The 16,019-nt window shown below is 35.1% G+C and overlaps 1 protein-coding gene across 1 annotated transcript in view; it reads left to right on the top strand.

The window, feature by feature from the left end:
- The window catches only part of CFAP47 (cilia and flagella associated protein 47), a 345,115-nt gene that overhangs the window by 235,518 nt on the left and 93,578 nt on the right, over positions 1-16,019 (top strand). Inside the window, exons 52-53 of the mRNA XM_027816959.2 lie at positions 10,793-10,968; positions 13,342-13,449. Of these exons, the coding sequence (XP_027672760.2) occupies positions 10,793-10,968; positions 13,342-13,449 (284 nt within the window). The remainder of the gene's footprint in view (positions 1-10,792; positions 10,969-13,341; positions 13,450-16,019) is intronic.

Consider the following 16,019-nt stretch of genomic DNA (forward strand, 5'->3'; position numbering starts at 1 on the left):
TAGTCCATGACAGCAGTTGCTAGCCCTGTGGCTTATGACTGAAAACAAGAGGGGGTTTTGCTCAGTCATTGAACATAGCAAGTCCAGAGAAAATGTTCTTGTTCAAAATTTTGCTCAGTGATGGTATCTGGAGTGGAGATTGTACAGCTTAGTGAATTAGGTGTTAAAGTAACATCACTGAAAGGAAAACTTAATGTTTGAACTCTCTTTCCCTGTGTATACCTCTGTAATGATTGTCTTTCTAATCAGTGGAACTTGTGCTGGATTTTTATCTCAAGACAAAACATGGTTTTAGATACACTCTGTAGGGTTTGGATGGTTTTGTTGTTGTTTTTGGGTTTGGGGTTTTTTTTTGGTTTGTGTTTTGTTTTTGGTTTTTTTTTTTTTTTGGGGGGGGGGGGGGGGGGGATGGTTAATAGCAATGAGAGGAACCTGAAAAAGAACAGTGAGAATTTCTCCAAAATATGTAGTTATCTTAAGCATAGATTTTGAAACTATGTTTGGAGGCTCTTACTAGTGATGAACTGTGAATTTTTCTGTAGTATAGCTTTTAAACCTGTCCTGCCATTTTTCTGGCAGGAAGACTGGTGATACTGCCACTGGTTTTCCCTCAGTGATTAATGTGAATTAGTGAGTAGTGAGAACTCACTGCTTTCCTTGTGTAATATGAATATTTATTCCATTCCTGTGAAGTTTTTCTGTCTATATAACAGGAAGCTGTATCTTTATTTAAGACTAATTTTCTTAGAAAATTTAGCAATATCCCTGCTTCTCCAAAATATTATTGCTGTGTTCCCATAATCAGAATACTATTTAAAAATACTGGAGTGAAATTCAGATACTCTTTTATAGTTGTGTATCTCTAGAACATGGGCTGAAGCAGCCAGCTGTTTTCGTTTTCTGCTGAATTTCTATGGATAGTATGCACAGCTTCTGAAACAGAAAATGATCATTAAATGGCATCATTACAATGAGCAAAAGTTTATCCACACATAGAAACATTCTCAAACAACATCTGAATCAGGAACTTCAAGTAAGTATGTAAAACTAGTTGATTATGATTTGAACACAGATGCTGTGCTGAAGTTTGTAAAATGCTGTTAAGAGGAATTTTTTGCTTTAAGTTATACAATTTTAGATGACATTCATATGTTAGGCTAAAACCCTACCTATTTTAGATGGTTTGGTTGAAAAAGGAATCCAGATCTTTCCTTTTCTATTTGAATCAGAGTAAGGAATGACTATGTCATTGTGGCAATATGAACATATTTCTAGAACTTGCTTAGCGCTTCCTCACTAGAAAGGACGGATCAGCATCTGTTACTGTCTGAAGACTGTTCTTCAGCATTTTTAAAATGAATTTGCAGTTGGATTTCAATTCCTGGTATAAAGGTATATGAAAATCGTTGCGAATGAAATCTCAGATTAAAAAGAAAGTAAAGCCTTTGTGGCCATAGAGACTACATTAGTTCAATCTCCAGAACTATTTGTATAAAAGTGACATAAAGGTCATACAATTGGTTCCCTGCAGCAGATATTTCTAATGAAAAATTCCAGCTAAAGTTATTTGAGAGAATTGTGAAGTAAAAATTAGCACTACTCATTAAAAGATAGTGAACAAGTACTCAGTAATTATTAATTTATATATTTCTCTGGGACTTGCGTTACTTTAAAAAGAATTTTAACAGCTCAATGGAATCATCTGAGAAAGCAGGAATCATAGAATGATAGAACAGCTTGGGTCAAAAGCCAAATTACAATTTGTTCATGAATGTCCATGAGTCATTAATTAAATGACACTTCCAGTTATGATGAGTCGTTTGTACATTTGCAGATATTTTTAGTTCTAAATGCAGAGAAAGCAACCATATTTTTAATTTTTCCAATTGGTACTTATCAGTCTTCCTGTTGGTAATTCCATTGGTACCAATGCCAATTGATAATATCAGTCTTCATCCATTGACAACATTGTAAATATTTACAATTAATTTTTTATTTTTTTTGGTCACTGTATTTTACTTTGGGGTTTGCTGTGGATTTCCCAAGGGATAACAGTAGTACAGAGGCTTAAAATAGGCTGATAAATTCAGTTTAATTATCTCAGATTGCTTAGAAAAATGGACTGTAACAGTTTCCTTACAAATATTCAAATGGATTTATCCAGGTTGTACGTAGAGGTCAAGAAGTAAGCCAATTCTTAAGTTTTTGTGTAAAATGACTGAAAAGCTGGCAGTTATTGCTTTGAGCATGCTTATTTTTTAGCAGTTGTCTATTTCACGGAGAAAATTCTAAGTGTATATTGCTGGTTCACGGGTCAAGAGACTTTGCAATCCATCCATATATTTGAAAAATAGTATTGGCTGTCTTGAGAGGAAGTATCTAATATGTGAGCTCCGAGCAGGATCTGGTAGAGCAGGAGATAAGCCAGAGGGGAAGGTCTGTTTTGAACAGTGAGTTATTAGTTTCTGCTTTAATAAAACCAAATGCCTGGAAGGGTTTGGTTTGGTTTCCACAGAAGTGTGGAGACAATAGGTTTGTCTGTTCTCTGCCAAATTTTTCTCTTCCCCTCTCTCTCAGGTCCCTGAAAGCCATGTGAGTACTCAAAAGTTGGCAATGTTGCTCTGAAACATATGCTGCCCACCTCCACTTCCATGTGAGTTGTTCTTGCCGAGTTGAAACTTGTGCCACTGTTGTCAGTTGTAACGGCTCCCAGCTCCATGCCACTAACGTGCTGCCTCTGCACTCTGGGGGTGACTTTGAAAGATCACTGTCAGTGTCTTCACACTTAGCAAGATGTTTACATGCAGATCTAAGAATAGGTAGGATGTTTCCATTATGGTTCCAGCTTTTTCCAGCCTTCAAACCTCCTCGTTTTTGGCAGCCTCTAGGAAAATGAATGCAACGGTCTGTTCTGTGTGTTCCATACACAGCAGATGGTGACTGTAGGATGAATATAACAGTTGAGAAATGTTTCATTGGTATTTACCTGTTTTAAAATTGAAATCTCAGGAGGATACCTTTAGCCCTATAAAAGATATAGGATGAAATAATGGCTCATGTCCAACTTGGATATACCAAAAAAAGTATATTTCTGCAGTCCTTTGCCTCAAAACTAAGCACACAGGAGTATGAAGAGATCAGTATTTAAAGGGGTTTATATTCGTAGTCATAAATCCATGGATCTCTAATAAACACTTTCTTCCACATCTTTCCCATACCACCCCATAGAGAGGGAGAGGCTGCTTTCTGGATGACAGAACTAGTTGGACAGTATAGAAAAACCCAGAGAAATGCATGTGTGGGCCTTGGTCCCTTTCAGAAGTTCTAATGTCAGATATCTGTCATTAATAATACATATTTTTATTTTAATATTATCAATAAACATTGATTGTGATATAGTGAACTTGCATTACTTTTTTAGAGTAAATACTAAGGGAATATGTGGGACAGATTACTAATAGAGATACCTCCAGTATGTCACATAAGGCAGACAAAATTAATAGTGCAGCATTTATTGTATATGAGACAGTAATTTGTGAGCAAACTTTAAGGACTTAAGTGTTAACTTTTCTTGTAGCAACAACTATTTAATTTTAAAATTTGTCTGATTTTTTAAGTGATAGTAAGGCATTGAACTAAAGAATTCCTACAGAGACTATTCCTTCAGATTTATTTATATTTCTGTGTTCAGAAGAACTATTATCATTTAAGAAATTCTTTTCACTTTATAATACTGATATTTCCTGGCTTCTGAGACTGCAGAGATATGCCAAAAACAAAAATGGGATTTAAAATCCCCAAGTGTCTAGGATTTGGGAGGGGAAGGCTTTTATCTGAGGCATTTTATCTGTCCATATGAACTTATTTGTAATTTTCTACTCTTGGAAAATTCAGGAGAAAAAGTTATTCTCAGTACAAACCCTGACATATTCATTTTTGTTCTAGAATTATCTCTACATCTATAGGGTTTGTGCCAGTGATAATTATATCAGTCTTTTAAAGTGCAAAGAAACATGATTCTTAAAAATACCTTTTCAAACCTACAGAATAAAAGAGTTACAGTAGGTGCAAGATCTAAGACAGTCAAATTAATTAGAATTTTACCTCTGCTTACTGAGTAATGATGGTAGGTGGTGTAGCTGAGATGTAAATTATCTCATTACTATGGTTATAAAAATTAATAAAGTGAAATATTACCAGTGTTGGTTGTGGTTTTAAGAAGTAAAGTACTTTTAGTTAGCTCATACCAGCATGAGCTGGCAGTAGAGGCACATAGTAGAATATTTGCTTCCACATTTGTAGCAGCAGTCATTAAAGTTGGCAGAAGTATTGTAATTAGTCATTACTGGTATTCTACTGTAGTATAATTAGGTTCTGATAGGTGATTTTAAGTTTATTTTTACCAAGTATTTATGAAAGTCTTGGAAGCATTGGAACATTGGTCAGTGCTGGTCACTGCCTTTTCCTGATCAATTCTGAGAGAGCTGATGCCTCAGCATTTCACTGACATATCTGTATCATGTTTATAGTTTCATGCCAGAGGGAGCTTTCTAAATTCACCACATCAAATTTTTGATCCAGGACAGTATGCCCACGGTGCAAATACCAGTTTAAATGTCAGCATAAATTAAAGGCTATTAGAATAAGTTCCTGGAATTAATTGTTTCAGTCACTGGCTGCATTATGAACATGCAGAAATCATCAGCATTCACCAAGCTTTCCAAAGTCTATCTCTTTCTAATCTATTGGAATTATGAATTTACGGCACTACTGTAACTTCATATAGCACTTGAAAAGAAATGAGTGAGACCAGCAGAAAATAATTGCAGCTGAGTGTTCGATCTAGAATTTTACGGGTAGATACAGTTAGCGTAGGAACTAAACTTTGTAGTTCTGTGTATGTTCAAAGTCCAAGGATAATAGTGCACTTCTGTAAGTAGGAGCATAACAAAGATTTGCTTAAATACTTAACCTGACTTACAGGTTACACAAAGAACTTTGTGGGTAAGATTTAATTTAGATCTGAGAGATATGATTGAAAGACACAGGTTTTTCTAATTGTCTACCTGATATATTAGAAGCTATTTGAAAACTGAAAGTATCCCGAATTTTACATCTCCTTGACTTCCTTGAAAGGACTGTTTATAGTGAATGTCAATGTTCTGAGGCTGATTTTGTTATCTCTGAGTCATGACATGCTTGAAGAAGAATGGCATATTACCTTTCCATTACCTGACTCTCTGAAAATGCAGTAGTAGGTGATAGCTGTCTTGACTTCATTATCTAAGAGCAGTACATATCTAACTTAGGAATGTTACACTTTCTAGTGCTTTTATTGAGTGTTACTGACCTTAAGTATTTTGTTCTGACATTGTGGATATGACAGCCTGTGAAGGAGACGGGACATTCTGAAAAAAAAAAGAGAAACGTCTTTTTTTGAGAGATGGAGCCTGGATTTACTGAAGTGTCAGTCATCCAAAATAGTCCTATCAAAGAAGGACTGTAAATACATCTATTGGTTTGATTCAAACTAAAATTTCCATCCTATGACATATATTACATGTATCTGCACAGCAAAGTGACCCATAAGAATGCTGACTAGGAGCTGTATTGCAATCTGTCCGTTGCTGAGTCAGGCTTTTCAAAAATGTTGTTGACAAAGTGGATGTAAATGATTTTCCTGTAAAATCCTCTGAAAAATAATTTGGTTCTTTGTTACATTAATAAAGTGGCAGGTATCTCCTTCCAGACTGGCTGTGGTAATGGAAAATAATCTACTGTTATTTTCCAGTAGTGCTCTCTAGCCTGATTCAGCTTTGATATAAGCCAGGTTACTGCACATGGTAGCTAGTGCAACTGAGCTGATTACTCCAAAGTGCAGAGGTTGGCGAAAAGTAGCTGTAATTGATAATTTCTTCATCTTACACTTCTGGGTCTGAAAAGGAAATCTTCCTGTGGTCTCAGGAGGATGGAGAATTATTAAGCTTCAGTCTACATAGACTCAGAGGTGGCCTTGATTTCAAATGCAAAGGAATAGTCATTAAGATGTAAGCATAGCTATTACTTCCTCAGTTGTAGGAATCTGGGATATTAATTTGACTTTGAGTCAGTCTGTATCCCCTTGTCAGGTATGTTTTTTATAGTTATCTTAATATAGCATTTCTCTTGTCATTCAACTTGTCTTTGTTACAACTTCTATCTATACCAGACGAGAAGCCTTATGCAGACGGACAAAACTGAGGTGCATGAAAGTCCAAATATGTTATTTAGTTCGTTAGCTTTTCCTATGTGTTTTACAAATTATTGTTATATCACTTTGGTGTGAGTTTCTAAATGTGCATGACTTCTGTTGGTGGAGCTGAGGACACCATAGGTAGCTTCAGTCACAGAATGTAATGCTTTTGCAGCCCCCTTCTTTACTTCAATTTCAGAAAGAAGCTTTTAGCAATCTTCTATTGCAAAACAGTGTTTTCCCAGTTTGTTTGCTTGGTACAATGTCTAGTCCCTATTAAGAGGTTAACAGTATAGTATTTTTTAGTGGGTCAGATTAGAATTATTGTAATAATTTATGAACTAATCACCTCTATGTTCTGTTTTAGGGCATTATTACTTAGATACTAATGCACATTTCAGCTGAAAGAAATTCAGTTCAGTGTGATTTTTATATGTAAATTTATATGTAAATTTACACCTGAACTTCACTACACTATTAGCCTCTGATATTAAATATCCTTTGCACATTTTTTTTTGAGTTAGTTTCTTGTACGGTAATAGTGATACAAATGAATTCCTTCCTAAACTAGTTTTACAAATATATAATTCGCTTAAGGTCTTTAGTCCTAGATTTCAAGTAGTTCAATTTGCTGTTCTGATAAGGTCTTAACTGTTGATGAACAGTCGGTGCCTTTTTGCAAGCTGGTATTTTGTAAGGAAAAATATGCCAAGTAAAATGGGAAAATACAGTATCAAGATAATGGCAATGCTGTGATTCTCTGTCCTCATAACCCTACATGGAAAGGGGGGGGGGGGGGAAGCCAACAAAGGTCTGTACTTGATGAGGGAGGTGGTTCACTTCACCAAGATCTGCTCCATTAACTTACGAGTGACAAGAAAGGTGGAAGGGCTCACCCCTTCGAGACGTAGGAGGTGAGGACTTACATGTGTCTGAGTGATCCGTGTGAGAAGGTCCCAGCTGAGCGTGGCCGTGTGGGTCTGGGTTAGAAGTGTGTGGGGAGAGGAGAAGTGGTGAGGCAAGGTGCGTGTTGCAGGTGCTTTGCACCAAGCAGTTCAAGAGCCAGCTCTGATTTCTAAACCTGATTTGACCAAACTGGACTGAACTATGTTCAGCATGGCCCTGAAACTGTCAGCACCTCACTTGAGCCTCTTTTGTTCCAAGAAATGGAAATGAATAATAATGAGGATACCGCAGGAGACTCTGGCTTAACTGCTGCTGCTGACATATAGATACACTGATGGTGACATTGAAAGCCCTGATCATTTTGAGCCTATGGAAGACAGAAAGCCAAGATCTACTTTTTGAAGATTATTGCCACCATTGCAACTTCAATCTTTGAGTAAACAACATTCCTGCGTGTCGTCAGGTGTGGCGCAGAGAAAGAAAGCACCTGTTACTTGTCAGTCCAGAAGAGCAATGATTTGGCCAAGGACTAGAAAGGGAGGAATTTCTGCTGCATTATCTCACCAGGCCTATCAAAATTACTTTCTTTCCACTTGCATGGTATGACATGCAAATTTGCTTCTATAATAATAGCCTGGCAAACTCAGGAGCAATTATAAATGCTTTCTCCTCGAGGTCCATGGACTAGAAAAGCTGCAAACAAATTTGGAGTGAATGTCATCTCCTTACTGAAACTGGATTTATTTGAAAACAAATGTTCTAAGGCATTATGACATATAGTTAGTCTCTTAGAAACTCTGGCCAGATAGTGCTTTTATTGACACCTGGTAATGATTAGAATAGGATGATTACTGAAGATTGGACATACAGAAGTGTTATGCACAGTAATTTTAGAATATGCCCATCTTACTATAAGCTACCTTGTCAAAGTTAGTGGAGGACTGGTTGATAGTTCAGTGCAGTGTATACATGAATAAAATGTAAAATTACATACTATGGACTTAAATTCTTTAGGTCCAGTTACTAAAAAAAAGGTGTAGAGTATGGGATGATGAGAAAACCTTTAGCATAAAATATGTCAGGAAAATCTTTCAGCAAACAGGTGTAATATCACAAAAGATCAATTGATGATGATGAGTGCTGCGACTGAGACAAGACGCATCTTTTTTTTTTTTTTTTTTTTTTTTTTTGCATCTTTTGAAGCAAAATCTTGATAGCAGAGTATTATAACTATACATAGGCTCAGGCTATTAATGTAGGATAAAATGTAAGCCATCAGTTGTTTTTCCAGGTTCCACAGAGAATAAATGTTATCTCATATTTATACTTTATTTTATTCTATTTTACTTTATGTTAGTTTAATTTAAATGACCTTCTTATTTCAGAGCATGGGATAAGAAGTGGATCACAGTAAGTTCAAAGGAATAAACCCATGACATTTCACCAGAATGGCTCTATCTTTGTCACTGGCAGTCTTGATGCAAAAACCAGTTTAAGGAATGAGATTAATTCTCTTAGTTTTTCAACTTTTACATATTTCCTCTGTGAAAATGTATATAAAACCCAACATATATTAATATATAAAACAATGAGGATCTAAATTAATGACTATAAATGTGTTTGGAACTTGCCTGTGATGTTCCTCCTTTACATTCTTTCTCATAAAATGGTATTTTCAGGAAAAATAACACTCTTAGCAATTGCATGGGCATTTTGTTATTTATCCTAGTACTATCAGTCATTATGGCCTAGAAATGTACAATGTATATACATTCTGTTGATAAATATACATTTGCTCTTATTACCATCCACAAAGTAGCAGATCTTTGAAATGTTTATAGCAATTCCAGGGAAATTTCCTGGGAAATTCCAGGGAAATACATACTCCTAGGCATTCATTTCATACTGGCAAGAGCATACTGTTTACATTAACATTGGCAATATAAAATATCCTTTGTTTACAAGGTTACAAAGGTTTCTTCAATAGTTGCTGCTTTTTTCCTAAATAAGCAATCTAATATTTCCTTTTTAATGTAAAAGTATTTCTTTAACATAGCATGTAGATGTTTTACTATAAAATTGTTGTGAAGCCTTTAGCAATAAAATGGTAGATAGATTTAGAAATTTATTTACATCAGTAAAAACTATTAATCTGAGCTTTAAAATATTTTATGGCAAATTTAAATCCTATCTTACTGTTGCAAGGCACTTGGATGATTTAAATTGTTGCTGTAATCTTGCCATCTGTAGAACATTAAATGAATTTTATGTGTGTTCCAGTAGAAATTTTCTTTAAATGTAAATATTTAGAAATTTACTAAATCATAGGCAGGCTCAAAGCAGTGTAAGGCAACTGTATTTCATGTTCAGATGTTAGTGTATAATTAATTTTAATAGATATTGTATCTTTGTCTCCTTTCATATTGCAATTTGAATTATTTACTTTTTATAAAAAAGTATATGGCAAAATTTTGCTTTTGGGAGAACCCGATCACTATATGTTAGAAAAAACAAACAACCTTGCATTTGAAAGAAACTGCTTGGTTACAGCAAAGGAAAGAGACTAAAATAAAGATAGAGACAAATATATATACAGATAAATATATATACAGATAAATATATATACAGATAAATAAATACATATGTTTGGTTTGGGATTTTGCATATTTTATACAGATGAACGTATATGCATAGAACATATGTATTTTAAAATGAAGGTATGGTGTGCACCCTGAATTGTGGTGGTGGCCTGCCTTTGTTGATAAATTCTTTCCTGTTGGTTTAAAGTGTTTAATTTCACAAAGTGTATTGATATTTACATACACAGGGTACCTAGGATGGTTTTACACTATTTTTAACCTTACAGTGAAGAAGGTCACTGGAACACTGCTGAAATACATCAGTGTTTCAAGGTACAATGTAGGAGCTGTGCAGAGTGAGCAGCCTTTGCCCAGTTCCTGCTCATCATATGTTTATTTTTTTAATAAGGTCATAGTTTGTTTCACTTTTATTATAGTAATTGAAATTTAATATGCATCTTTAACAGTAGCCAGGTTTTCCAGATGGGCAAGAAAAGATGGTCCTTGCTTGAAGTGTTCATAGGCTTTAATCAGAAAGACATGGAGACCAGTAGTCAGGGAAATGACAAAAAAGAATGAGAGAGGGAATGTTTATTGTGATGCTGCTCTTTTAATGTCAAGTATTATGATGTAGCTTCAAAATTAAGATGAACAGATCCTGCAGAATTCAGCCTGAATTGTTTGCCAGCTTGCAAAGTGGACACTTTCAGCTGTCTGTGCTTGGCTTTTGGAGATGGCTTGGAGGGTTTGCCTGGTTGGGACTACAGCAGATCTGCCTGTAAGGTGTATTTTGGCAAGCCTCAGCTATGTCTTGGAAGGTGAAGTAGAATGTTAGAATGCAGAGTGGCCAGGAAGACTTGAACTTTTCCTTATTTATGGAATTAAAGAGTTTATAATTTGAAGATTGGCTGAAATGTCTCTTACTGCAACTTCTCTTTTTTGGGGTTAGTTCACATATTAGAGGTGCAGCCTGTGTTTGCGTAAGTATAAATCATGAGTAAATATCTTACACTTTTTTGAGAAATGTCTTTTATGGGTGATGCTTCATAGTTAATTTTGTGGATTTTTTTTCTAGGATACTGTTGGAATTCATATTCCCATCACTAATCCTGCAGATAAAATTCTTCAGCTGAGTGTGGTGCTGGAGAATCAGTCACTTACTGGACAAAAGGCTCTCACTCTTAGGCCCAAACAAACATTTTTGTATCAAGTACAGTTTTCCCCAGCTGTTGTCGGCACTTCAGATGGAAGGTAAGTTGCAGAGTTTTGATACTTGCAGGTTTGGCTCTTGTACTAAAAAGTGAACTGCTTTCATTGAAACCTTGGTCGCTTGATGTGGCTATCACCATAAAAAATCCATGAAAGGTACTAAATGGAATTAAAAAGAATCCAACTTTAAATGTATTGTATCCCAACAGCAGCTTTCCTCTGAAGGCAGAAAACTGACTGACAGGCAGTAGAATAATGTCTAGCTATTCTTGTTCACTAGAATTCAGCGACAACATTTTAGAAATTTACTTAATATTATAAGTCCTCACGGACAACTTCAAATTAATTGTTAGTTTTGTAAATTTGTAAGTTCTGTAAAGGGAATAACATGATTTTATTTATCTTCTGAGAAGAAATGGAACTGTAAAAATGTAAGTAAAGCCAGGTGAAGAACCCTTTAACAGCCATCACATGAATCAATTTAGCTTCAGAGTATTCCATTAATTAACAATGATCTACTAAAAGGATATAGAGAGGTTTTTGATCACAGTTTTTTCTTTATATTGGAAATCCCAATGAAACCATGCAGGTATGATAATTAGCAATGCAAAGACAGATGACCTCTTGGTCTTAGTTCCAGTTAAACCAGTTCAGCCAATAACGGGAGAGTACAGAATTGCAAACCTTATCTTCCTGGTTAGTGAAATACTATTTAGTTGAAGGCCTGATTGAAAAACAATTCAAACAATTCTCTGTTTTTCAATTATATTAATTGACTGGCAAAAACATGGAGATAGGGAGGAGGGTGGGGTAGTGGCTTATGAGGAGGGCAGAGACAGATGACCTGTGTTCAAAGACCCAATATTTACGAAGCCAAAATCCATGTATTTGAACGTTTTGTTCAATTTGCTTGCATTGTTTTTTCCAAAGACCAGAAAAATGGCAGGCATCATTGTACAATACAGGTTTCACACAATACTGTTTCATAAAAATGAGTACTGTTATCACTCTAGTAAATATTTTTTCTTTGAGAATTTGTAGAAATAAATTATGCATTCTGAAGCTGCAAATGAGAATAGACCTCTTTTTTTTTTTTTTTATTATTTTTAATTTTTTTTATACCAGATAATATTTCTGGTATTTTTCAAGTGTAGAATTTCCAAATAATAAAATAAAGGTTGGTTTTAATTGGCAAAACATTGGGCTCAGCCGATTGGTAGACTGGGACTTAGTGGAATATATGCAAAGACAACATAAAGCAGAACTGTACATATTCAGTACAATTATGCAGTACTGTACTAGAAAGCTGTCTAATAGCTGCTTTAAATAGCACTAGCTCCCAAGCACTATAATTACAGCTGGACAGAGGTACTTCCACATTGCATCCACACTGACACCGTTGTTTGTTTTTTTTCTGAAGCCATGCTCTGTTTCCTTTGCTATGGCAGCAGCTGGGAAGAAGCATTGTAAAAGTGTTTGTGGCAGGTGTACCTTTGCAAATGGATGATCTTTCCTAAGCTGTTTTATGTTCACTTTAAGGGCTTTATTGGCACAGAGGATAGTCTGGAACCGTAAAGTCATGTAACAGAAATAATTGAACTGGTCCTTAATGGGTCATGGGTTTGCACAGTGCATTTCATGTAAGTTTTTATATGCTTACAGTGCTTTGGTTTAATGTTATTATGACTCTGTTACTCAAAAAAACCAAGAAACAGAAAAAGAAATCTGCAATAGGAAAGAACTCTGTTACAACATCAGTCACAGAAATGTACTGCTGTACATATCTCACCTAGCAGCAAGCAATTTTCAGTCATGGCATTTGATTGTATATCAAAACAGAAAATTCCTTTGAAGCATATCTCTTTGTCATGCTCATATAAATGTGTCTGTATCTATTCCTCAGTTTTCATCACTAGATTTGAAAAGATTTTCCTCTTTAAAATCAGTGAATACTATTTCTATTTCTTTGTCCTTTTAGTTCAAAATAGCTAGAAAGAAAACACTGTGACCTTGAAATGGAATTAAAACTTACTCTTGTAAGTTAATGGTTGATATGCTTTTGAGTTGCATTTTGGAAAAAAAAAGCCAAATAAACAAAAAAAACACCAACAAACACACACACACCCACCAACTACCCCCCCAAAAAAACACCCACAAAAACCCAACTCACTCAAACCCCAACTTTTATGCTAAAAATTTAAAATGAAGAAGAGATTTTGTTGCATCAGTAACTGTAAATATTATTAGTTTTGGTACCTGAATTCACATACTAGCAAGAAGTGTTAAGGGAAACCTGGGAGCTAATTAAAGAACTCACAATGTTGAACTCATTAGGTTTTTCCAGAATATTAATTTTACATTTTCAATTATCTGCACAAAGGCTGTGTCATATTAAGCTTATATATCTGTTTTTAGTGTCATATTCCAGTCAGATATGGTTGGAGAGTTTTGGTATGCACTGAAGTTGACTGTGGAGAAACCATTGCCAACTACTCTACCTGAAATAGAATGTGAGCTTGGAAAGTAAGTATGTAGGTCATAGTGCTGAACTTGGTCACTAGCTTGAAGTACTATGGAAAACATATGAAGAGTTTACATCAAAAAGGCAGAATAGTGCTGTATATGTATTATAGCAGTTTGCAGGTAATTTTCATAGATACATGTGTAGATAAGTGAAATCCTCTTTGCAGTAACACAATTTAAATGGAATTGTAGCCTATGTGTAGACTTCCTCTGAAGGTTTTATATAGAAATCACTCTGAAAGTACTGCAGAATGCAATCATAAAGATCCATGATACAAAGTTCTGTAGGTTTGTTTTATTTTCTGTTTCTTTTTTCCTTCTGAACTAGGAATATATCTGACAGTCCTGCTTTACAAATGTTTCTAAACCAGCTATGAATTTCTTTTAACCTCACAAGAAATGGCAAAGTCATACAGCTCTGGTCTTGCAGATCTTGGGGGTACACATGGTTGAAACACTGCAAATGTTAAGAAAACATTTACTTAGAGCAGACAGAGAAGTGAATTCTTGTCTTCCTTCAAAAAAAATTCATCTTGCATTTCAATAGTGTGATTTTTAGATCTGACTTTCAGACAGAAATCAAAACTTTTAGAATTAGCCTTTAAAGAATTCCAGAATTTCAGTAGTGCTCTTCCACCTATTACCTCTGCTTAGTAGTAGGTTCTGTGGACACACAGTTCTGAATGCTAAATTCCACTTACTTCTGTATATCTTGTCTTTGACTAGATATATAACTAATATACATTACAGACTGAGTAAAAAATGTTAGAGTACAACATAAAATTTTACTTGAGTAATTTTTTGTGAGATAATATCTTCTGCTGTTCATATATGATGCACAGACCTTCTGTTGCCTTTGTTGCTACGTTTTTCTAAGAAAATCAGTAGGGTTGTCCATTTCCTGTTTTTTACTTTAAAATTCTGGGCTGACTGGAATAAACCCCATAATTTTTCTGTGTTATGTAGGCTGACACTGTTAGGAGTTAGAAATAAGTTAAAACCTTTTCATTCAGGCTCTAGCATTCATAATTTTCTCTAGCATGCGCTGCCTAAGAACTACATGCACAAGTGGTCTGTCTGGGAATGGGAAGTCATCCTTTCCCATCACAAATAAAATTAATGTTGGAAAGGATTAGCTACATTAATTACAACACTTGCCTGTTAAAACTATAATCTCAAATTCATTGAATTCCATGGTTTATTTCTTCAAATGAGATTTCCTTTCACTTTACAAGTACACGCATGTTGTAATTCCTATGCATATGTAAATGAACTCATCTACATCTGACCTGGGCAGATAGTGGTGGAAGAACAAAGAAGTACTATTTAGTTAAATTATTTAGCAACAGCAGCAACAACAATAATGTATAACAGGAAACTAACAGTGGTCTCTTTCATATATATCTTTTAATGTAAATATTATAAAACAGCATAAAAAAACCTGACAAAATTCTTCCTTTTCTGTTTGCGTAATCTGCCGTAGTCTTGGTTTCATAAAGCCATCTGCTTTTTATTCAGCTATGTCCTTCAACATTCTCCTTTTCCCCGAAATTTGTTTCTATTGCGTCATCAACATAATGTCCTCCTCTTGAAATGCAAAATTTTGGACAATGGCAATTGGTGATGACATTAAGGTTATAGTTAAATTACTGAGAATTACTCTACCTGCTGAAAGAATAAGATAGTCCAAGTAAATTACCTGCATTAATGTAGGCTGAATATGTAAAGGCAATGCACAGGTAGACATTTATGTATTGTCTAAGAAAGGTATCAATATTTTTTGTTTTGTTTTGAATGGGTGTACTTCCTTGCTGTGTTCCCAGAGATGTGGACTGTAAATGTCATAAAAAATTTGAGGCATTTCTGGTTGGTGAAGCTTTGTAGTTACAAGACTATCTTCCATTCTACCACTTCTTCCTTGAATTTGGAAGAAGCATTATCATACGTGATATCCTTCTAAGAATAAGGTTTTTCATTACATGCTCACTGCATTATTTTTCCTATCGATCTGAAAGATTTAAGATTTTGTGTCCTTGAAACATAACTTGAAACTAGATTAGGAGCCCAGAACATATTGATACACTGAGAATCAATTTCTAACCGATTCTTGAAAGTGAAAAGAAGAAATATTAAGAGTTTATCTTTTATTCCTTCTTCAGATACCCTGACATTCTGGGCTTATCACAGTCAGATCTGCTTTTTTTCTGCTTTTTTTTTTTTTGTCAAGGTAGATGTGACACTTCCTTTAGCATATATCTCTAAGCAAAGAAACTTTTTTTGGTATTGTCCATCTTCAATTATCCATCCTGGTATGAGCTCCACAGCAGTCATTGAAGATGAGTCAGTCCAATGATGTTCACAGTGGCCTGGAATTTGCTGTCATATGCAACAGCTTCTTCTAGCATAACCACGGTAGTCAACCTGTGTGGGGTGGCAGAGATTCTTAATGGATTTTGATCACTTGAAGAACCCCTAACAGTCAAGTAGTTGCTTAGTGAAATTTCAGATATTCCAACATAGTTTCCTCTTTGACAAAGTGTTATATATGAAAGAAACCAAAAGGTGAAGGC

The sequence above is a fragment of the Falco cherrug genome, chromosome 2 (genome assembly GCF_023634085.1).
Source record: "Falco cherrug isolate bFalChe1 chromosome 2, bFalChe1.pri, whole genome shotgun sequence".
NCBI lineage: Eukaryota > Metazoa > Chordata > Aves > Falconiformes > Falconidae > Falco > Falco cherrug.